Below are 23469 nucleotides of genomic sequence, written 5' to 3'. Positions count from 1 at the left end.
GAAGCCTAGTAGTCCATAGGAGAACGTGATGATTCTCTGAACAGAGATAAGGGGTGAGGGTGGTGTGGAGATGGAATTGACATGACCTGGCCACTGATTGGATTGGGGGGTGGGGTGGGGAAGGAGTGGAGTGAGAATATTACTGAGTTGTGGAGTATGAATTGTAGATTAAAAGTCTGAGGTAGCAGCCAGTCCAATTAATATGGTCCTTTGTGAGAAGAAGAGAGGGGATTTCAGTGGTTCTCTGCTTTGGTAGTCCCACATCTGGAGTGGATGCCATGTTTTAGCAAGGATGTGGGTAAGTTGGTGCACACCAGGGGGTTGTGACCAGGATGGAGAGAGAAATGCCACAAGGGGATTGGTTGAAGGAACTGGGGATGTTTGTAGAGAGACAGAAGAGAGGAGACACATAGCAAGGGGACACCAATATTTGAAGCACTAGTGTGGTAAAGAATGCAAATTGTTCTCTTTGCTCAAGGTATAGGACTTGGCAAGGTGGTGAGTAGACAGAGGATGGAGAGGTAAGTACAGTTAGGATTGAAGTATGGGAAAACTTTTTCTCTTTGGAACTTGTCTAAAATTGGATTGTGCTGCCTTGGAGAGAAGCTAGGGGATTCCTGTTCATTGGGGTTCTTTATGTAGAATGGATTGTTGGTCATGAACAGTTAGACTAGATGTTCTGTGAGAGAAGGGAGATTATGTTCGTACATCAATCAGCAAGCGTCTTAATAGATTTTTATTAACATCTTGTTTTTACTTGATATTTGCTGAATGATTAACATCTCCTAAATTTCCCTCATATGCCTCTCTTCCTCCTTACAGAACCATCCCTTAGAACAGATTTTTAAAAAATTAAATTTATGTATTTATATTTTGTTTTCAGCATTCACTTTTATAAGATTTTGAGTTCTAAATTTTTCCCCCTCCCCAAGACAAAAAGCTATCTGAAAGGTTATACATGTTATGCATCTTATTAAACATATTTAGTCAGGGTGTGAAAGAAGAATCAGAACAAAAGGGAAAAACCATGAGAAAGGAAAAGAAAAAGAGAGAAAATAGGATGCCTCAATCTGCATTCAAACTCCATAGTTCTTTGGGTGTGGGTAGCATTTTCTGTCATGATTCTTTTGGAATTGTCTTAGATCGTTGTATTGCTGAGAAGAACTTAAGTCTATCAAAGTTGGTCATCACACAATTTTATTGTTACTGTGTACAGTGTTCTTCTGGTTCTGCTACTTCACTCAGCATCAGTTCTTATAAGTCTTTACAGGTTTTTCTGAAATTTGCCTGCTCATCATTTTTTTTTTGTGCTTACATTTTTTATTTAGTAAATTTATTTTATTCTTTTTTTAAAAAAAATATTTTTAGTTTTCGACATTTACTTCCTTAAGATTTTGAGTTCTAAATTTTCTCCCTATCTCTCCCCTGCCCCCCATCCCAAGACGGCATGTAATTTGATATAGGCTTTACATATACATTCACAGTGAGCCTATTTTCACAGTAGTCATGTTGTAAAGAAGAATTAGAACCAATGGGAGAAACCATGAGAAAGAGGAGAGAGGGCACATAGTCTGCTTCGAGCTGCATTCAGACTCCAGAGCTTTCTCTGGTTGTGGGCAGCATTTTCCATCACGAGCCTTTGGAGTTGTCTTGGATTCTTGTATTGCTGAGAAGAGCCAAGTCTGTCAAAGTCAGTCATCTCACAATGTGGCAGTTACTGTGTACGATGTTCTGCTGGTTCTGCTCCCCTCACTCAGCAGCAGTTCATTCAAGTCTTTCCAGGTTTTTCTGAAGTCTGCCAGCTCACCATTTTTCATAGCACAGTGGTACTCCATTACATTCATATACCACAACTTGTTCAGCCATTCCCCAACTGATTCTCATCCTCTCAGTTTCTAGTTCTTGGCTACCATAAAAAGAGTTGCTATAAATATTTTTGAACATGTGTCTCTTTTCCCCTTTTTTATGATTTCTTTGGGATACAGACCTAGGAGTGGTATTGCTGGGTCAAAGGGCATGCACAATTTTATGGCCCTTTGGGCATCATTCCAGACTGCTCTCCAAAATGGTTGGATCAGTTCACAACTCCACCAACAATGCATTAGTGTTCTAATTTTCCCACATCTTCTTCAACATTTAGCATTTTCCTGTTTTGTCCTGTTAGCCAATCTGATAGGTATGATGTGGTACCTACCTCAGAGTTGTTTTATATTTGCATTTCTCTAATTAATAGTGGTTTAGAGCATTTTTAGAACAGATTTTTTTTTTTCAAAATAGGGAAAGTAAAGAGGAAGAAAAAAATTTCAGCAAAACCAATTTACAGAGAAAAAAAATCTGACATAATATACAGTGGTCCACACCTGTGGGAGGGCACCTCTCCTAACCTCCACTCATATGTGTGAATAAGGTGGGGATCTTGTCAAATTTCTTCTTTGGGCCAAGCTTCAATAAGCTTTTATTAAGCGAGTGCTAAGTGTTGGGGATCCGTAGAAAGTCAAAGCAGCCCTGTCCTCAAGGAGCTTAAATTCTAATGGGAAAAACAGCTTTCATTTGAATAGCCATGGCATTTGGAATCAGGACTGGTTGACCCTGGGCAAGTCACTGAATTTCTCCTTATCTGTCAACTCTAGGGAGTTTGGACTAGAGACTGAGGTTCTTTCTAGCTCAAAATCCTGTAGTCCTCTGGTTTATAATGACTGACTGGTCTGGTTGAGATGGCTGACTTCAGTCTTGTTTATGAAGTCATCTTGGTTTTGCCTTTTCAATAAAGTAGCGAGTGAGATCATCATCTGTGAATTGGGGGGTGGGCAGAGTAGGAGACTTAAGAAGACTCAGAACTGCTTCATGTAAATGAATTTGAATAAGAAAATTAACCTGAAGTGGGGAAGACCCCAGCTAAGGTCAGTCAGTATTTGTGGGTGGATCCAGGAAAGCACTGACCTGACTGTGTGTAGCTGTTTTCTTTGGGGGCAGGTGGGAAGAGGGGTGGGGTGACCAGGACTGAGGATTAGCTGAGTGCGATAGGCACCTAATAAATGTTTATTCGTTGATCTCACCCACACATTCTAAAATATTTGTCACGGCTGTGGATCCATAATGACAGTAATGAATCAATGGACTTTCATGTGCTCTGAAGTCTCAGCTTGTTGGTGTCAGAAATTGAGGTAGTCTGGAATTTCTTTTTTAATATAGAAACAAGTGTTTATGTTCTGATTATGCACTTACGTGTGAGAGAGAGCCTTTCTGGTGGCCAAAATGCATCAGCCTCCAGCACCTCCAGCACAATTCTGTTTTTGTTAAAAAAAAAAAAAAGACCTTTATAGCTCCTACCTTATGTTTTGTGCATATTGAGGTATTATATGGCTTATGGGTGGTGAAATAGTCACGTTCAGCTGGCTTAGGTACTGGCCGTCTTGGAAAAAAAGTTCTGTGCTTTCTGGAAAGTGTGCTGTCTTGAGCAAGTGACTGTTTTCATTGTTCATAATAAACCACAAAAATGTGGCATACACTGTGTCATGTGATCTCCTGCATCAAGTGGACATAGGGCAGGCACATTAAGTTGGCACAGGTGGCCACATTATAGATCCTGAAGACTTCTGAACATTTTGAGTATTTTCTGATGTCAGTACTGCTGGTGGGGCATAGATATGAAAGACTTATTGCATAGGGCACATTTTAACTTTAGTTTTATGGGGTGTTTGTGTGTGTGTGTGTGTGTGTGTGTGTGTGTGTGTAACAATAAGATTGAATACTATTGTAGTATTTAAAAATGACCAGCATTCCTTTGGGTGTGAGTACTTTGTCCACCAACAAATTCTCTGCCTGGCCATATCTTAAGCCTTCCAGAGTGGCTGTGCCACTCTGAGATTTTCTCTCCTCATGGTCAGTCGAACCTCTCTAAGCTTAGCTGGGTAAATCTTAGGACAGATCAGTCAATCAATAAACATTTATTAAATAAATGCCTACTGTGTGCCAGGCACTGTGCTAAATGCTGCGCATACAAAAAGAGGCAAAAGACTATTCCTGCCCTCAGGGAGGTCGCAATCTGATGGGAGAGACAAACAACCCACATACAGGATAAACAGAAAATAATTAACAGAGGGAAGGAAGGTACTAGAATTCAGAGGGGTTGGGGAAGGCTTTCCCTTTTCAGATTTGGAGAAGAGGGTATAGTGAGTTTAATTTTGGGCATGTTGAAGTTAAGATGTCTCTGGGACAAGCTGCAGCTCGAGATGTTCAGTAGGGGATGGGAGGCTGGAGGTCAGAATGCATTTAGAGGTTAGGGCTGATAAGTAGAGTCATCAGCACAGAGACCAGATTGCAAATGTTTAACAACAGAAATACAATAAAACATTTTTGTTACTGTGCATGGTCGAGTCGGTGAGTCGTTTCAATCATGTCTGACTCTCTGTGACCCTGTTTGGGGTTTTCTTGGCAGAGATGCTGGAGTGGTTTGCCATTTCCTTCTCCAACTCATTTTACAGATGAGGAAACTGAGGCAAAGGGGAAAGGGACTTGCCCACGGTCACAGAGCTAGTAAGTGCCTGAGGCTGGATTTGACCCTAGCTACCCCACAATAAACCATAATGTTAATTTGTGGTTTTCTAAGTCAAAATGCCTTCTCATAATGGTAGTGTGTAGTGTATAGAGGCCTTTGCATGTGGTCCTGGCCCAGCAGCCCTCTTAGCCTCTAAGGGCAGAGAACGTTCAAGGGAATTAATTTCCCTATCAATGAAACCCTGAGTCTGGGTCTTATCCCCATAGTGATAGTAACGCTATATGAATCCAGAGGGATGTTATTACCCACCTAATATAAGAAAGTTGTAGACCCCCCTGCCCCATTCTTAAAATTACATATCTATGATTGGCTGATACGGCCGGAATCCTAAAGTTGAGTTTCCTTTCTTTCCTTATTCTCTTCCTTTGTTTTACATTTCAAGCTGCTTTGTATTTTTCTTATTTTCTTATTCTATTACTGTTAATTTTTTCAATTTTATATCTCATAAACTGCCTTACTCCCATTACTTTTTATTCCCATTGATGAATGGGAATTCATAGCTGCAGGTTTCTGAATGTATCTGATCCTGTGGAGTCTAATCCAGGCATTATAAAATAGTATTGTGCTAGGATTCTTTGTCTGGGGGTGGGGTGTCAGGAACTACTGTTGGAATATTCCAGAGCTTAAAATGTGCCTTTTATTACATTCCCCTGCTTTCCTTTTGAAGAGTAGCTACTCACCATTTAAAAAGAAAACACGGTTTGGGTCCCCTGTAAAATATATCAACATTTTTGTGCCATTTGAAGAGTAAATAAAAATTAGTGTTTTATGCTTTTGTTGAGTGTAGGAGAAATATTAAGATGCTATGTTGTATATATGTATATATATGTATATGTAGATGATGAAATTGTAGTTTGTTTTGTAATTCACTTAAGTAATATTGAGTTTAAGCGATTTGTTCATTACATGTAAGTAATTTTCATGTTTCCCCTTTTTTTGCTTTGTTCCATCGGATTACACTAATTGGCCTGACTTTGCAACATACCGTCCTTGGAATTCCTCATTTTACCGTGCGTTTGTGGAAATACTCCTTTGATATTTGGAACGCTGGAATGATGGAAATACATTCTCTACAAAGTAGCTGTGAGTATCTGCTATGATTTTTTAGTCATATAAACAATAGATTTTCTCCTTCCCCCACTTAAGTCATAAATTAAAAAGTAAAATTGTTTGAAAATTGAGCTGAGGAAAAATTTTAAATGTAGTTTCATGGTCTACATAATAGACATGCACCATAATTATGATACAGACTCTTCAACAGCCCAAAATGAGAACCTTGCAGAACTGATATTTAATGTTGCCTGGAGAGAAAATTTAGATGTAAAGTTTGTTAGTGAATTTTGCGAGGGAAAAAGGGCCTTTGCAGCAGTGAAGGAAAGGTAATCACGGGTTTGAAGTTAGAATTTTCATGTGTTGATCCTGGGTAGAATAATAGCAAGGAAATTTAGGGCCCCTTTGACACAAAATTTTAGAATAAAATACAGTTAATGTGTCCTCATCATTAGAGAAATATGTCAGTAAGTTGGTGAGATATGGTCATTAAGACTGAAGCTAACCAATGTGATGTCATTTTAAGCCTCCAGGATGAAAAGCTGGTGGCTGATGGCTAAGTGAAAGATCACATTTATTTTTTAACCCTTTAGGAGTATTCAAATTCCAGTCTGAAGCACCCACTTGAGATGATTGAAGATTTTTAACAAGTTGAGATAAAATTGGCTTTGCAGCTTGGTTAAATTTGGTTAAATTTGATTTCCCTGAAGATGGCGGCAGCAGAATCTTCTGAAGCATCAAGCCTGCAGCCATGGCCCAGCTTAGCTGCTCACTTGACCTTGGCTGTGAAAACCTGCACAGTTTGATGGGAAACAATCGTTAAGACTTTGATTTCCCTTTATGACTAGTCTCAATTTCAAGAGAAGTGCCCTGTGATGAGTGAGCCATTGTGAGCCAAGTGACTGGATAATGAAAGGAGCACAAAAATAATTCCAAATGGATTTGAAAAATGTGACCAGTTCTAGCAGCTTGCTTTTTGTTCCTTCCTCCGAAATCATCTTGTTACTAACCTTCAGGGCTGTCAGGTGACATCATTGGTCTGAGCGAGGTCTCTTTAATTTTGTGGCCATTCCTCCCCGTCCCCCCTCAGGTTTTTCTAGGCAATCACTCACTGCTGTAACATTTCCAATGAGCTCTCTGCCTGTTGGTGCTCTTTTCTAATAAGTGCTTTCTTTTAACCTCCAACATTTGATATGAAAAGCTGGTGTGATTTGCTGTGAATAATGATTTGTTATGTAATTTTCAAAAATCACTTTAGGGAAGCGAATTAGAAATGTTTAGCATTAGAACTTATTTTTAAATCACTAATTTTATTCCCTTTCCTTTTAAAAACAAAACAAACCAACAAACAGCAACAGAAGAACCTTGAAGGCTATGTGGGGTTTGCGAATCTCCCAAATCAAGTGTACAGAAAATCTGTGAAGAGAGGGTTTGAGTTCACGCTTATGGTAGTAGGTAAGATGTCTTTTTGGTCATTTAAAAGTCAGCTGTGTGCCTGTACGTAGTTGGTGATTAATAAATGCTTGTTCTCTTTCTCTCCCTCCTCTTTAAGCTGTTCAACTTAGATTTATTTCAATCTAATGAATATAAAAATCCCCTCCACAGCATTTCCTCTAATGCTTAAAAGGAAAACATTCTAGCTGAGAAATTTGTCAGTGAGGAGGGAGTTTGGGGGGAAAGGTGAAGACAGAAAGGGAAATCGATGTTGAAAGAACTTCCTGTTCAGTCCCTTTGGGTACTGAGGTGGTCTCAAAGGTCAGGTCATGAATGGGTAAAGCCATGTCACCTCCACATCCCCTTGTCCCCATTCAGGGATGCCAAGCCTAGTTTTCAGGCCCTTGGATCCCTTTCTCCTGGCCCTCTCAGATTGGATGAACTCTGGGCTTGCCATCTCCCTTCTCCCATTTATCTCTCTTTACATAGCTACAGGATCTTTCTCAGGCCAGAAGCTGGACCCTTTCACTCCCCTGATTAAGAACAGCAAATGAATTCCTTTTGTTGTCAGATCAGTTGGGCCATGCAGCCCAGCACAGTTGGCCTCTAGCCTCCCTCTCCTCCCATCCTAGGCTGCTTGTCTCCTCTTCATCTTGATGGGTTCTATCTTACAGGCAGATGACCCTCTGCTTCCTCCGATTGGCTGTTCTCTCTAACCTCCATGCCTGTGATGAATGTCCTCCTCGCCTCTTCCTCTTAAACTCCTGTCTTCCCTGAAGCTGTCTGCTCAGCTCCAAGCCTGAGCCTCTTACTGGGAGCCTTTGCTGATCTTGTCTTTTGTTAGGTTTATTTAGAGATGGGAAGAACACTGTATAGCACGATGGCCTCTTTTTGTGGCATATAGAGCGGGTCCATGAGTCCAGATCCGGCCTAAGACACTTACTACTTGTGTGTGACCCTGGGCAAGTCACTTCACCTTATTTGTCTCCGTTTCTCATCTGTCAAATGAACTGGAGAAGGAAATAGCAAACCACTCCAGTATCTTTGCCAAGAAAATGGGGTCACAGAGAGTCAGGCGTGACTGAAACGAGTCAGCAACAACTTTTGTCCATGTTGTACCTCTCTCTCTCTCCTCCCCTCTGCCCCAGCTCGTTTTGTCTTTGTTTCCCGGCACCTAGTTCAGTCCCTCCCACTCTCTAGGCTGCTTCAATATGCTTGTTGGATTAGATTCATGGGTGCCTAATTGTCCTGATAAGGACGGGGAGCACACTTAGACCACTTTGCATTAATTACTGTCCAAGTCTGAAACACAAGGTGTTGCTGATGCTACATTTGGTCATTGATGAGGCTTTCACAGAATCTTGTGCCCTGGAATGATGGGTCAGTGTTTAGGAAACTCCTTCTACGTACAAGACACCTGGATCAGTGTTTAAAGTATATCAAGAGGAAACAAATATGTGGAAAGAATTAAAACCCAAAGGTATAAGTAAGTGGATTTCTTGGGCATCTGTTTTTCCTACAAGTTATTTAAAGGAGGGAACAATCATTTCCACTTGGGATGGTTTTAGAAGGCATTGTGGATGAGATTGAATTGGAGCTGGGCCTTAATTGCTCATTCAACAAACCTGGGAGAGATGCAGAGTTTTTTTTTTGGGGGGGGGGTGCCTGTTCATAGCCTCCTGGAGCCCATCTTTATGGGCAGATAGCTCCAAACGCTGCTGCTCCCCTGATAGAGATGAGCTTGGTGAGACCTGGGGAAGTTATTTCTTCTGCTCGCTGAGGAGGGGACTTCCTGGAGGAGGCAGTCTTCCAGGCGGGGCTGAAGGAGGGGGCCATTTGACCTCCCTGCAGGGAGGTGGCTGGGCTGGAGGGAATGTGTGCCCCCTGTGCCTGGACTGCTGAAATCCCATCTTCAGGAAGCTTTTCCTGGCCTCTCCTCATTCTGGTGCTTCCCCTCTCTTCACTGTCTTCCATGTCCCCATTATGCTGGACTCCTTGAGATGGGGGACTGCCTTGTGCCTCTTTTTGTATCCCCAGTGCTTAGTTCAGTGCCTGGCACATAATAGACTTAATGAGCATCTGTTCACTGGTTTGAAGGATGAATTGGGGGAGGCTGTGGTAAGTACTGGGGGAGCCAGTGAGACTGCGGAGGAGGAGGAGAGCTGGACCTTGTCACACGCCAGGCACTGTGTCCTTCACAGATATGATCATGGGGTCCTCACAACAACCTTGGGAGGCAGGTACTCTTGTTATCTCCTGTTTTACAGTTGAGGAACCTGAGGCAGACAGAGGTGAAGTGACTTGGCCAGGGGCACAGCATGCTGGTTTTGAACCCTGGTCTTCCCGAGCTGAGGCCCAGTGCTCTGGCCGCTGGCCGCCATCTGCCCCAGAGCTGGATCACTTTGAGATGTTTGAGAGAGCGTTCTTTCAGCACGTGTATCATGTTACTCGGATGGAATCTGTGTTCTCCTCACTCTGAATGTCGCCTTGCCTGTCCATCCTGTGTGACTGTCTGTGTCCTTCCCTACAGTCAGTGTAGAGGCTCCCCTGACTCGCTGGAGGTGTTGAGAAAACAGCAGCAGGACCCTGGACTTGTCCCTCCTGATCCTGTTTCCCCGATGCAATCTTTCACTCCTTTTCTAAGTGCCTGCCTGGTTATACAGAGCCAGCACGCACCTCCTCATTGTCACCTTGTTTACTCATTTTCAATTCTAAGGACACTGGTATGTTCCCATATCACACGATCGTAAAACCACACTGAGTTGAGCTGTCATTAAAGGAGCCTTCAGATTTCCAAAAGGCCAGCCAGCTATCTTTCCTCCTCCTGCTTAATTTGGGGCCCAGCTGCTCTGTCTGTATGCTCCCTGTCTCTACCCTGCCTGCCGATGGATAGCCTCTATAGGTTTTCCATCCAATTAGAAGTTGTCCCATAGTAATTCTGGTCAGTAGGTGTTGCTGCTTCAGACTGTTGGCAGATAACTTGGGACTTGTTCCTTTAAAGGCCTCTCAGTGGCCCCTTCCAGCCTTGGGCTCCTAGATAGCCTTGGGCTGAAACTCAGCACTGAGCCCTTCTGGACTGATGGTAGAATTCCCAGCAGTTTGGGTACAATTAAAAGTTTCTGCAGCTATTGTCTGTGGTGTGGATACCAAGACAAACATGAAATAGGTCCCTGCCCTCCCGGGGCTTCTGTTCCATTGGGAGAAACAACATGAAATTGTCACTGATTAGCTCTAGACAGCGTGAAGAGAGAGTCCCGAGAGATATGGAGAACAGCCAGGAAGCCAGTGTCACTGCAGAGTACATGGATGGGTGTAGGGTGTGAGAAGGGCTTGGAATGCTGAGCAGAAGATTTTCTATTTGATCTGGGAGATGAGAAGAAGCCACTGGAGTTGATTGAATGATCAGATTGCTGTCACTCCAGAAAGATTGGTTTGCTAACTGGATGGAGGAGGCCCTGGAGACCAGAGACAGGGAGATGGCCTCAAGCTCTCGAGGCTTCATGGGTTAGGTGGGCTCCAGGGGGTGATAGTTCTTGTTCATAGGTGGGTTGGACTGAAGGGTCACAGTCTCTGAGATTCGGGTGGGAGAAATGGGGATCCGTTGGGCAAAGCTAAGAGTGGGCTGTCCCTGGAGTGAACCTCTTTGCATTCTTCAAGCTGAAGAGAGAGCCTGGAGGACTGTTCACAGCTCAAAGGTTGATGGGGGACGTAGGGCCCGATGTCCCGGATGTCCTTGAGGCCGAGGGCATGGGCTAGAGTGCGGTCAGCAGTGAACAGGGCCTAGGTGAGCACCGAAGGCTGTTGGATCGGTCAGTATGGGGATCCAGAGAGCAGCTTCACTTTGGGGACGGGTTTGCCCAGAGATAAAGGGGGAGGAAGGAATCAAGGCCATGCCATCCCAAAGCAGCACTTTTTGTGGGAGCTGAGAACTGGAATCCCCTCCAGAATGACTGGGGAGACTTAGAGCGTTGTAAAGAAGAACATCTTTCAGACCCCTGAGCAGTGCAGTCACCTGCCAGGACGCCAGTGACCTGATGATGACGTCCTGACGGGGTAGAGTGTTGCTTCTGTGTTTGGACCTGGCTTTGGTTGTTTAACCTCTCAGCCTCAGTTCCCATATCTATTAAGTGAGAGAGGCTTTTCTTGACACACTTTAATTATTAAATACTTTGGTTTGAGGTGAAAACTTGCTGTATTTTTATTCACCTAGCTATAGCCAAGAAAGTGATGAATGAGCTAAACCAAATTCTAAATGTTTGCAGTTAAATGACATGTTTGGAAGATTTCTTGAGGAGTGATTTGTACTTACTAAGGTAAAAACGAATTGTTCTTTCACAATGTAGAGAATAAAATAGACAGGAATTGTTTTTGAATGTTCTTTCTGTGACTCATCTCTAAGACAAATATGGAGAGGATTCTGGGAAGATGGTGGAGCAGGTCAGAAAATTCCAGGCTCTCAAGATTTTCCCCCACAGAAGAGTTAAAATAGCACCTTAGGGCAAACAAAGTGGGGTGGAGGCAAAGAAGAATAGGGGCACAACCAGGATCTTCCAGGGACAGTCTGAGAAGATCTGAAGAAGAACCCCAAGACTGGCTTTGGTCCAGACAAGGAGTAAACACCTCCAGGCTAGGTTCCCACCAACAAGCCACAAGCCCTGGGGTTAGTTGGTTTGAGAGGCTGCCTTGGCCCCAGCCACTGGAACTTTTTACCCCAGTATAGTGAGGGGAGTCCTGTGTTTGAGCCCAGGAAGATTGCGGGAACCTCTCCTGACAAATGCCAGACCATGCTGTGCTGTGAAGAGCAGTGGGGGCTAGAAGGAACCAACACACAACCTGTGAGTGCAGAAGCAGTGGGGCAGAAAGCCCCTGGTTGTGGACACTTGGAGGTTGGAGATTTGGCTTTGGTTCCAGGCTAGAGGGAACTGAAGATCTGGGGCAAGAGGCACCATTTCCCATACCCCAGGGCTAGAGGTGATTATAAAAAAATCAAGTTATTACCACAAAAAAAAAATACATAAGCAAAGCAGAAAGAATCCAACAATAGAAACCAGTTGTGGGAATAGAGACGACCGTAGTTCGTCCTCAGAGGAGGACATTGAAGTAAAGAAACCCCCGAAGAGCAACGTTATGTGGTCACTTGTCCGAAAAGAATTTATAGAAGATCTTAAAATAAGACTTTAAAAATCAAATGACAGATGGAGGAAAAACTAAAAACTAAAACTAAAAATAATCCAAGAAAAACAAGAAGGTTATGAAAGGAAAGTCAGCCAATTAGAAAAGGAGACCCAGAATCTCAAGGAGGAAAATGACACCTTGAAAATGAGAATTGGGCAAAGTGAAGCCAGTGAAATCACGAGAGATCAAGAAATAATTAAACAAAACATGAATAATGAAAAAATAGAAGAGAAAGTGAAACATAAGGAAAACAGCAGATTTGGAGAATAGATCAAGGAGAGAAAATATAAAAATAATCTGAAAGTAACTGAAAGTTATGATCAAAAAAGAATCTTGATATAATAATACAAGAAATAATTAAAGAAAACTGTCCTGAAGCCTTAGAACAAGGCAGGGAAGTAGAAATAGAGCAAATCCATCGAACATCACTTAAAAGAGATCCTATGAGAAAAACTCATAGGAATACCATAGTCAGATTCCAAAATCCCCAGATCAAGGATAAAATATTAAAACTATCAAGATTACAACAATTTAAATATGATGGCACCACAATTAGAATTACACAAGACCTAGCAGCAGAGACATTAAAGGACCGCAGGTCTTGAAACACACTGTATCGAAGAGCAAAAGACCTGGGGCTCCGGCCGAAAATACCATACCCTTCAAATTTCAGTATTATCTTGAATGAAAAAAAAAATGGACATTTGACAAACCCTCAGACTTTCAAGACTTTGTTAAAAAAAATCCTCAACTTAATAGAAGATTCAACATATGAGAACCAAGAAAAACATAAGGTACATGCCAAAGACTGACTATAAGGTATTTACAAGGACAGACTGCTTACCTTTTATATAATGTAAAATGTATGACTAACATTCTTATTGATAATTGTCGAGCTTATAACAAAGGGGGATAAACCTGACTATGATATGAATTTAAAAAGTAAAACCATTTAGAAATAACTAAAAACAGTAACTATTTTATATAAAAGAGGTGCAAGAAGAAGAAAGGATACAGAGGATTTAGATGGGGAGGAGGGCTGGTAGTTCTGGTGACCTACGTTCATCGGGAATGGGTTTAAGCGGGAAGAATACGTATATATTTAGAAGAGTATAAAAGTCTTCTACATTTAGAAGAAATAAAATGGGTAGGGGTTTAGTGATGGGGAGAGGACAAGGGAGGGATTTTTAGAGGGGAGAATGAGGGAATAGGTAAAGGGAGTTTAGATTAATGGGAATGGGGGGATGGGGGAGGGATCCTTGGAGGGGGGAAGGCAAGTAATAGGAAGGAGATGTAGCAGGTAGAAGTAAAGTAGAGGAGGCAGGAGGGATAGGAAACAAAAGATATGTACAAACAAAAAACAGATCAGGAGTGGAGTATGTTTGGGAAAGTATATGTCTATATACGCATGTGTATATGTATAAGTGTATGTATATATCTGTACGTATATGTATATATCAAGAATATCTAAATTATATTGTAGCCTTCTGGGAGGGTGGGGGGAGGGGAAAAAAAGAACAAAGTTAAAAAGTGCGCAGCAGAGAACAAAAGAAAACACAAGGAAGCAAAGAAAAGATGGACAACTCTCAACACAAGGTGTATTTATCATGCAGGCTTTCTTGAAGTGAAAATTTATTGTTACATATTTTGAATCCTTTCCTATGTTCTGCTATGCACATGACATGCTTTTTTTTTCTTTTATATTTAAGTTTCAGTATTTAAGTTTATGATTTGTTCTTGTTTCTTTTCTCTATTTTGTATTTGTGTTCTGGTAAAATAAAATTTAATAAGAAAAAAACAGATGTCTATTGCTCAGTAATATTTGTGGCTTTTTAAAAGTCGGCTTTTTCTGCTTAAACTTATCTATGACAGCCTGATTACCTTGGACAAGAATTTAGAGGTGTTTATCTAAAATTGAACTTTTCTTAGTTGTTGGTTACAAATAGTGGCAGTTTGCCTGCCAGCTATTTCTGCAGAAAACAGCATGGAGGAATAGTGGATACTTTGAAACTGTGGTCCAGTGAAAAGGTTGGCTCATCGTCCTGGTGGTGATTGGACAAATTCTGTAGTACCTCTGGCCTTAGTAGCTTTACCTGTAAAATGGCAGGATGCTCGTCATCCTCTTTGAGGGTTTTGGGTTCCTTTGAACATTCTCTGGACCTAGGAAATGTCAATATTAAAAATAGAAGCTTGAAGGATAAAAGCAAGCCTGTCCTTGGCTCAAAGGGACCTTGGATGTTCTGACCTCCCACTTTTGAAATTGAGAAAATTGACATAGAGAAGATTTTGGTGAGCTTTCCTGATCACTCCCTCACTGAGCTGCTGGTGGGAAGTAATACGAGAAAGTCAGTCCCCTGATTGCCAGGCTAGTTATAATCTTGAGGCAGCCTGATGACCCAGTGGGTGGAGCGCTGTCCTTGGAGGCAGAAAGATCTGAGTCCACTTACTGCCTGTGAGCCTCTGGGCAAGTCACTTAACCGCTCTGTGCCTCAGTTTCCTCATCTGTAAAGTGGGGATAATAATGGCACCTACCTCAAAAGGGTGATTATGAAGATAAGTGAAATAATATATGTCAAGCCCTTTGCAACAGAGCCTGGCACAGAGTAGGCACTATATAAACGTTTCCCATTATTACTGAGATAATTGAATTTATGGGTAATAATGACTTGGAGCTAGAAAGGAGGCAAAAGAGTGCCCAGTAATGAGCCTTGGGGGATACCCACAGTTAGTAGGCACGACCTAGATAAAGAGTCTGGGAAGCAGCAGCCACACAGGTGTGTGGGAAGCCAGGAGAGCAGTGTCGTAGAGCCTTAAATGAGAAGAGGGTGATAATCGGTGCAAGAGGCTACAGAGATGTCGGGAGACATCAGAAAAGGTGATTTGGAGACCATTGGGGATGGTGACGTTAGAGGGAGGAGAGTGAGAGGAAAGGAATGGGGGGATGCCCTGAGTGAGGATACTGTGGTGAGAAGAAAGGCTGCCTCTTCAGGTGTGATGGGGGCAAGGAGGAGATGCTGTTGGGAATCCTATGTTTTATGTTTCTTCTGAGGTTCCTGAACGGGCTTATTGCTGTTGTGTCTTTGAATCAATCTTGAATAATTTTGTTTGCGGCTAGGAGAAACCTTGTTGGCAGAGAGCTTTTAGGAGGCAGGGTTTCCATCTTTTCATTCACCTGACACAGGAAACTGGGGTTCCATAATCTGCAGACTCTGCCCAGCCTAGGTCTGGTATTCACTCCCACCATTTAATCTCCTTGGCTCCCTTAATGGAAGTGCCTTCTCTGGGATTGCCTCCACCTTAGCCTGTGCCAATCAGATGGAGTCATTTTCATATTTCCTTCCATTGGGATGGACACTCTTGGAGGGCCGATGCCTTTCTGTCTCCAGTGCTTAGCACAGTCCCTGGCACGTAGTGTTTTAACAAATGTCTGTTGATTAAATTGCAGCGAGGTAAACATAAGGGGGTTCACTGTAGAATATTTTCAGTAGCCCCCATGTTCCTTACCCAGTGATTTTAACACCTCCTTTTAAGAAAAATGAATATGGTTCAAGATGTTTTCTGCACCTTTGGTAGCTTTTCCTCCAGTACCTTGTGAATTGATTAGAGGCTAAATGGTGTAGTGAATAGAGAGTGTGGCCTTGGCCCCCAAAAGGTGTGTGTTCAGATAATCATTGGCTGGGTGACCTGAGGTGAATCACATGGCATCTTGGTTTCTCGATCTTTAAAGTGGAGGGGTTGGATTCGACAGCCCCTTCTGACTTGAAATCTATGACCTGATGATGCTGTACACCCTCACATTTGTGGGCTCACCCACAGATCTCTGATCCACGAGTGTCTGACTGCTGCTCCTGTTTCTCTTCTGTCTTCCTTCTAGGAGTATTTAGACATTGAGGGTGGCAGCTGCACTCGCATTGGTGGTAAAAGTGGATGTGCCTTTTGGAGCCTTTTAAACTGTGTTGTGTCTCTTGCTTGTCTTCCCTGAATTTCATTTTTTCGACCTTTGGGATTTGCTTGCTTAGATTTCTGATCTTCCTCACTCCTGCTTCTGTCTGTCTCTGTCTTGTGATGGCTTACAGATGAGTTTGTTTTCTACACTGGCATTTTACTTGGTGAGCATCTCTCTTGACAATGTTTGTCAGACGTTTGATGACTTAGGAACTTGGGGCACTCTTTCAGGTTTTCTGATTACATACCAACTACCTGCCGAAATCAGCTTTTCAGGAGCCTCACAGGGCCTTGCTCCACTTCATTTAGAGCCCTAGACTTCTTTTCCTCCTTGCTAGCTGTCCTGCCCTTCCCCCCCCCCCCCCCCCCCCCCGTTTTTCGAAAGTTAGAACAGAAGCTTCTGGGGTGGGGACTGTCTTGCACAGCGACACTTGAGACGTTCCTTTTTCCCTCTTTTTGTCCTTTTTTGCATTAAGTACTTCTCCCAGATATGTAGTAGTTCTGGGAAGCGCTCATTCCCTTTGGCTGCTCGATGACATCGACTCTGCCACTCCTTTCTTTTCTTTTCCAGCTAGTGCCGGGCTGCCGTCCTTCCTTGAGCTCTCTGCTTTGCTGTTGTTTAGTCCAGATTACTGGGCAGCCCCTCCAGCAGTGTGGCCGCTGTGTGCCGCAGGAGCTCACATTTAGACTCCCAACAGACAGTTTGTAGATGGTCTTAGAAGGGTGCCAATTTTAGCGCCCTTTTAGTTATCCAAACAAGTGAATGAGTGTCACCTCAAGAGGGAGTGATTGCCTGGCTCTATGGGAAGAACTGTCCTGACCACTTGGAGTCACTTCCCACTCCCCAGCCCCCAAATCTTTTATGTTTCAGATTGGAATGCTTAGGCAGACACACACACTGGGGCTTTGCCATGATTGGTGCTCTCCTCATGGTGGACCTGCCTGAGATGTAGGGACGGTGTCTTGTGATAGTAAAGTGACTAATATGCTTTTTGTTTCCTTGTAGGAGAATCCGGATTGGGGAAGTCAACGCTAATCAACTCATTATTCCTAACAGACTTGTATTCTTCAGAGTACCCGGGCCCCTCACATAGAATTAAAAAGACCGTGCAGGTAGGCACTGTGGCTTTCTTTTTACTCACAAACAACCCAGCTTGTGGAGAGCTAGAAACTGTTGTCACTGAGAAATGTTTCATTCCCAATGTTGAAGGACCATTCACACTCTTACCCGCTGTAGTTGCCACCCGGGCGTGGTGACGTTCTTCTGTTAATTGATGTCTGACCAAATAATTGCACACCTGAGGCCTTTTGGACCCCAGTCCTCTTGGTTTCAATAGTAGGTTCTAGTCAAAAGTCTCTCCTGGTTCCATCTAGAGAATTCCTTAGTAGAAATGAAAGTGCCAGTTGACTTGCATTTTGTAGCGAAATGTCAGGAATGGAATTTGAAAGCAGTTTTCGGTGTTGGGCCTCAACCCGAGATCTTGCCTTCACTTTGTAGTGACATCGATACATTCTGAATAGCTCCAGTGGCTTTTGGGCCAGAAGCTCATTTATTAGTGATCCAGTAATGAGCATATTCATTGCTGTATGTGGCTAAAACATTGCCCAGGGAGGTAAATGGAATCGTCTTTGTTCCTGTGTGGCAGGCTCGAAGCCCGTGGACTTGGCTTTGTTTTTGAATATTAGACAAATATTTCAGTATAGTTGGTTCCCTTTGTGATCCTGTGAATTTTTTTATTCATTTAAAAGCATTCTGAGGAAGGTTACCTGGGTTTCATTTGCCTGTGAAAGGGTTCATGACATGTATTAAATTGTCACAGGACTGTCACAGCACCTGGCTGTTGGGGTTTATGAACTTGGGAGCACCCAGTTGTACTCACTGGGTAAAATTTCTTTCATAAAGTGATTTGAGAGTTTTCTTAATATTTGAATTATCTCAGCTTCTTGTCAGGCATTTTTTTGCAAACAAATGCAAGTAAAGTTGTTGGCTTGCCTTTCTGTTTACCTTTTATCTGGTGATAATGTTACTTTCTCTTCAGAATTAGAGCTTGAGATCTTAAATGATTGACACAGGATTCTCGCCAAAATTTCTGTTTGTTTTTGTGATGAAAAGCGACCTTGTTATGTGGGATGTGGATTGGACTCATCTGTAGATAGGAAGCTGATATTTCTAGTGGTATCCTCGATGAGATTATAAAATACCTTTCCTGTCTTTCCTTCCATGTCCTCTTCTCGCCGTTCCCCTCTCCCCCAGGATTGTAGAGATCCAGACTCAGAAGCCACTTGGTCTCACCCATATTTGAAAGGGAAGCCTGCTAAGTTGTCACCACCTTTTGCTAGAAGACACATTTGAGTAGCTCTGATTTGGGGGAAGGTTTCCTTAAATCAAGGCCATGTTTTGCCACCTTCCAGCCATTGTTCCTAGTTCTTTTTTCCAGAGTCAAGCAGAACAAGATGAGTCACAGCCTTTTCTCCGAAACACTGTTAATGGGGAAAATTGCTTCGCGAGACATTAAGGCAGGCAGCTCAGCTGACACGGACATTTTGTGTGGGCCAGTGTTGTTTTCTAAAAACAGCAGATGGCCTCATCTTTTCTGTAGAGGAACACGTAGGGGGCTTATTGTTTCATTAACCAAAAATTCATGAATGTTCTTTTGTATTATTTATTGATAAATGGTGCTTCATGATTCAGAAATTGGTGATTTTGTCCATATTCCTGAGACAGGTTGCAGCCCCTTTTTTGTCTAAATCATTGGGAACTGCCATGGCCAAAAATTTCATCCTCCTTTTGGTCAGTTTAGTGATCTCTGAAAATGTGTTCTGACCCTGAGCTACAGACAGATGAGACATTTCTTGGTCTGACCTAGGGAGGGAGAACCTGTTGCTTCTTGTCACTTCCATGCCATGATGAGGCATCAGAAGAGGCCTCTAATGGAGGAATAGATAATGTTGAAATAGTGAAGGGACTGAGATGGGAGGCTACATGTGCAGGCAGGTCATTGCAGCAGCACACCCTGCATTCAGCTACCCTCAGACCCTGATGGAGACAGCCCAGGACCCGGAGCCCAAGAGCCTCAAGAAGAACCAGCCCAGTGCCCTCGGCCATCTTCCCGAGGAGATGCAGCCTGGACCCTGCTCCTGTAGGGGCTGCAGCCACAGCCCCTGAAGGCGAACAGAAAAAGGAAGTCCTGGTCATCAGAGTCCCAGGCCCTCTCCAGCGGCTCCACGTCAGGCCCTGCTGTGACTCTTGTAGTGGGGAATGACCTCCTGCTCTGCTGCTGCCCCTTAGGACCCTGGGACCTTCCCCAGGTATTGTCCCCCCATTGGGAGGGCTCGAGAGCAGGGCCTCACTCACTTTAACGTGTGGGCTCCTGATGCTGAGCCCAGGCCTTTGAAGAAAGGAAGCTTTAATAAATTATTTTTTCATTTATTCATTCAAATAGGAAAATTAGGGGAGCTGTTTACTTATTTTTTAGTAGTGATCAAGATGTGCTAAAAGGTGGTTGTCTTATTCCTTTTGATCTACAGGTGTGTTTATTCCATGCATCACTCCAGATGCTTTCTTCACTTGCCCCTTATGAGCCCTAAAGGCAGTGATCCTGGCACCCCCAGGTGTGGGGGTGGGAAGGGAGGGCTTGTGGCTGCTGGAGTACCCATGGTGGCCTTGTTTAGTAAGAGTCATTCCAAGATGGTCAGGGGTTCTTGTCAGGAGCATGTTCGTCTCCCCATTTTCCAGCCGAGGCAGCTGTCTGCCATAGAGCGAGTAACCAGGCTAAGTGATTGGCTCCTTTGGGATGAAGGCTGCTTCTGGCCCCCTCCACCTGACTCTTCTTCCCAGTGACTTTGCTGACTGGGAGTTTTGGGCTAGAGGTCCTCTTTGCCAGTAAGCGTTGTCCACTTGGCTTGGTCCAGGTTATTCTGAGAGCTTTGCATGCCTTTCCTTTTTCTTTTCAAGCCTTTTGATCTGAAAGGGTAAAAAGGAGGCTTCCAACTGCCAGGTCTGGGGGCAGCGTGGGTGTGAGGTCATGGGCAGGTAGGCCTCATGGCATTTTCTCAAAGCCGTCACAAGCCTGGCTTGATTAAAGAATCGTGTTGAGTACAAGGCAAACCTTCTTTTTTTGTACCTAAAAATTATAAATTGTTTGAAGTAGGAAATTATGTGGCAAATCCCTAGATTTCTAGAGTAGATGGGGTTAAGAAATACTAAACACACAGATGTTCTCGAAGCCTGTTGTGGCAAACAGAATATCGCATCATTACTTTTGAATGTACGTATTACTTATTGACAAGCTGCTCTTAGTGCTGTGTAGGTGCTGCCTTAGCACTGAACTGGGAAGTATGTGGAGGGAACAGTCTATGCAGACAGGAAAGGTAGACGGTGGTGTGCTTGATGTGCTGACCATAACTCGAGCTGCTGAAGCATCTGGGCAGGACCGTGGACAGGGAGCCAGGCCTGGACTCAGGAAGACTCGGGTGCAAAGCCTGCCTCAGATTTGCTACTAGCTTTGTGACTCTGTTTGCCTCTGTTTCTTATCTGTAAAATGGGGATGGTAGCACCTTCACTTCCCAGGGTGTTTGCGAAGATTCAGCGAGATAATGTTTGTAACATGCTTGGCGCAGGGCCTGGTGCTCAGGAAACCGCTGTTCACTGTTGTTATGGTTGGTCTTGTTTACCATATTGGTGTCTTACAGAGTATATGTAAAGTTGAATTAGTTTTGGTTTTAAGTTTAACAATGTTATTGGGGTAAGATTTTTTAAAATGAGTCTTTTAACCAGCTTATGAAGCATATGCAGGGGCTAGGCCAAGAAACCAGAATATGGCCTCAATAAATTGAACTATGTCATATTTGTTTTTCCGAAAAGTTAAGATTCTGAGTATTCTTTGTTCCTTGCTAAAGGATTAAATTATGCATTTAATCTTGGAGGACTCAGGGTAGTCCCATAAACTATTCTAACATGACCCCCTGCAGTAAAGTGCATGGGAAAATGGCCATTTGGAAGAGATTTCTTAAAAGTTTGAAATTCCTGCACTTGAACAAATTTGTTTTCCACGAATCCCACGAGAATGCTTGTAAAGCCGGATGGTAGGATACTGTTGGACTATGTGAATGACTGGGGTTTACAGTTAGGTTTTCTGGATCGCCTCCAGACGTTGCAAGCATTTTGTATTTGACCATGTATGGAGACGCAATTCTGTAAACTATAAAAAACCAAAAAGAAATTGTGTAAATGGACTACTGGCAGAATTTTACATACTGACCCTCAGTTTTCATAGCAAGCTGACTCTGTCAGTCTTAGGGATTGTGCCTCTTTCCAGAGTTGAATTGGGTTTGAAACAGTTGAGCCGTGGACTTCAAGTTTCAAAAGAGCGTCATAGCTTATGGCGTGGCTGCAGTTCTGAGGATGGCCATCATGTGCCTTGCAGCCAAGAGAAGTGGGCTTTGGCCAAAGAATCACATTTTGTAGAGAGAATAAGCTTTCTTTCAGTGTTCCTGGGGTAAATAGGTTCTGATTGAACAGTCTGGTTAACTGAAATTTACTGACACCTTCATTTTCTTGACCACCATTTCTGTTCAGTTTTCAAGGAATTCAGTTGTAATCAAGGGGACTTCATCTTTTTTTACTGTATAGTTTAAGCCAGTCATTTGTTCACAGTGACAGCATGAATCAGTTACTGCACGGCACAGTAGAGAAAGTTCTGGGACTGAATGTGGCCTGTTCTGGAAGGATGTTCTCCTCTCCCCACAGGGCTGGGGAGGTGGCAGGGGAATCAGTCTTTGTTAGCGGTTTGGATATTTATCACTTGTGTTTTTTTGTAAAGGCAGAGTATGGAAGGAAGAAACTTGTTACTTGAATTTGGTGATTATTTGGATTCTGGACTGAGGCGGTCATCGCTGATGGAGTGATCTTTCCTGGGCGTAGCAGCAGCTGTCTTCTATGTGAAGCTTGGGCTGTGGTTAAAAAAGCTAACAACAGCTGGACCGAATTTAGCTTAGGGCCAGAGATGATGTTACTGTCAGTGGCGAGGCTGAGCCTGGGAGTTTTTCAAAGAATGAGGGTCACCTGCCACCCGGGCAGCACTCCCAGGGCCTTTGCTTCAGTTGGGGTCACAAACCCTAAATTTCTCACTCAATCTTCTGTTACAGTAAAAAAAAAAAAAACACCCTTTTAAAATAGGTGAACATAATAGCTGATCAACATTAAAGTTCATTTTAGAGCAGGATTTAAAGAAAGCAAAACATTTGCTTTACATTTGAAAGTCAACATACCCAGAACTGAATTTATCTTTCTTTCTCCCTAAACATATTTCCCAACTGCACCCCCCCTCCCCCAATTACAACAGCATCTCCCAGGCCCGCATGTGCACAGCCTCCAGGAGTTCCGCGCGCCTCCCTCCCCCCCCCCCCAATATATACATCCAGGCTGCTGTCAAAGCCTGTTGATTTCCCCTCTGGGGCTTCTCTCCAATGCGTCTTCTTTTTTCTGACACTTACCTCCCCTGGTGCAGGCCCTCATTACTCACACCTGTGTTATTTGGGTAGCTGCTGGTGGGCTGCCTGCCTCCATTCAGCTACCAAGTGTTCTTCCTAAAGGGAGCAGGTCCCCCAAGCTGATGAGTGTAGATATGTTACACTCAATGCACCAGATCCCTTTTTGCTGGTGCTTTATGACAGTCTGTAGTAACTTTGTAAGAGTAGGGCATATGAGCACCGTTATCTCCATTTTACAGATGAGGCAACCAAGTGGGTGCCCTACAGTGGGTGGCCACAGCGTTATTAGAGCCAGCGCTCTTCCTCTAGTCCCAGGCCCAGGGCTCTTTCTGTAGACCCTGTTTTGTTGGATTTTGTTGGTGTGGGGAGTTTGGAGATGGGCAGACCCTTTCCAACAGGGCTGACTGGCAGCTCTTCCATATTTAGTGTTCTACAGAGTTTCCTTGGGTCACACAGAGGGAGGGAGGGTGAGTGACTTTGTTCAGGGTTGTATGTGGCAGCGTCAGAGGTGGAGCCTGGGTCCTCTTCTTGATGGAGGCCGTCTCTCTAGCCAGGTACTGGACTCTAGACTCCAATGGTTACTCATGGAGAGTGACATCATCTGGTCAGGTTATTTACTCTCCTCAGTGTGGTTCAGTGACAGTTGGGTTTGGGTCAGGAGAGAAAGGGGGGAGGCAGTGTCAGGGGAGCTGGAGAGGGGAAGTTTCTTTATGTACAGATTATTTAAAAACACATTTGAGTTGCTCTTGCCAAGGTTTTGCTGGGCCAAGCACCCTTTGGTCCCTTGTGATTTCAGTGACCACAATGTGCATTTC

General features: G+C 43.5%; 1 protein-coding gene across 4 annotated transcripts in view; it reads left to right on the top strand.

Annotated features, from left to right (window-relative positions):
• Positions 1-23469, top strand: part of SEPTIN7 (septin 7) — a 73422-nt gene that overhangs the window by 20731 nt on the left and 29222 nt on the right. The window contains exons 2-4 of one of the 4 annotated variants that reach the window (XM_036738031.1): positions 5637-5641; positions 6961-7063; positions 17169-17275. In XM_036738031.1, coding sequence (XP_036593926.1) covers positions 5637-5641; positions 6961-7063; positions 17169-17275 — 215 coding nt within the window. Of the gene's footprint in view, positions 1-5636; positions 5642-6244; positions 6634-6960; positions 7064-17168; positions 17276-23469 lie in introns of those variants that run through there. The other 3 variants (XM_036738034.1, XM_036738033.1, XM_036738032.1) reach the window with 3 other exon arrangements.

The sequence above is a fragment of the Trichosurus vulpecula genome, chromosome 9, assembly GCF_011100635.1.
Source record: "Trichosurus vulpecula isolate mTriVul1 chromosome 9, mTriVul1.pri, whole genome shotgun sequence".
Lineage (NCBI taxonomy): Eukaryota > Metazoa > Chordata > Mammalia > Diprotodontia > Phalangeridae > Trichosurus > Trichosurus vulpecula.
This window is presented reverse-complemented; position numbering and strand designations above follow the sequence as displayed.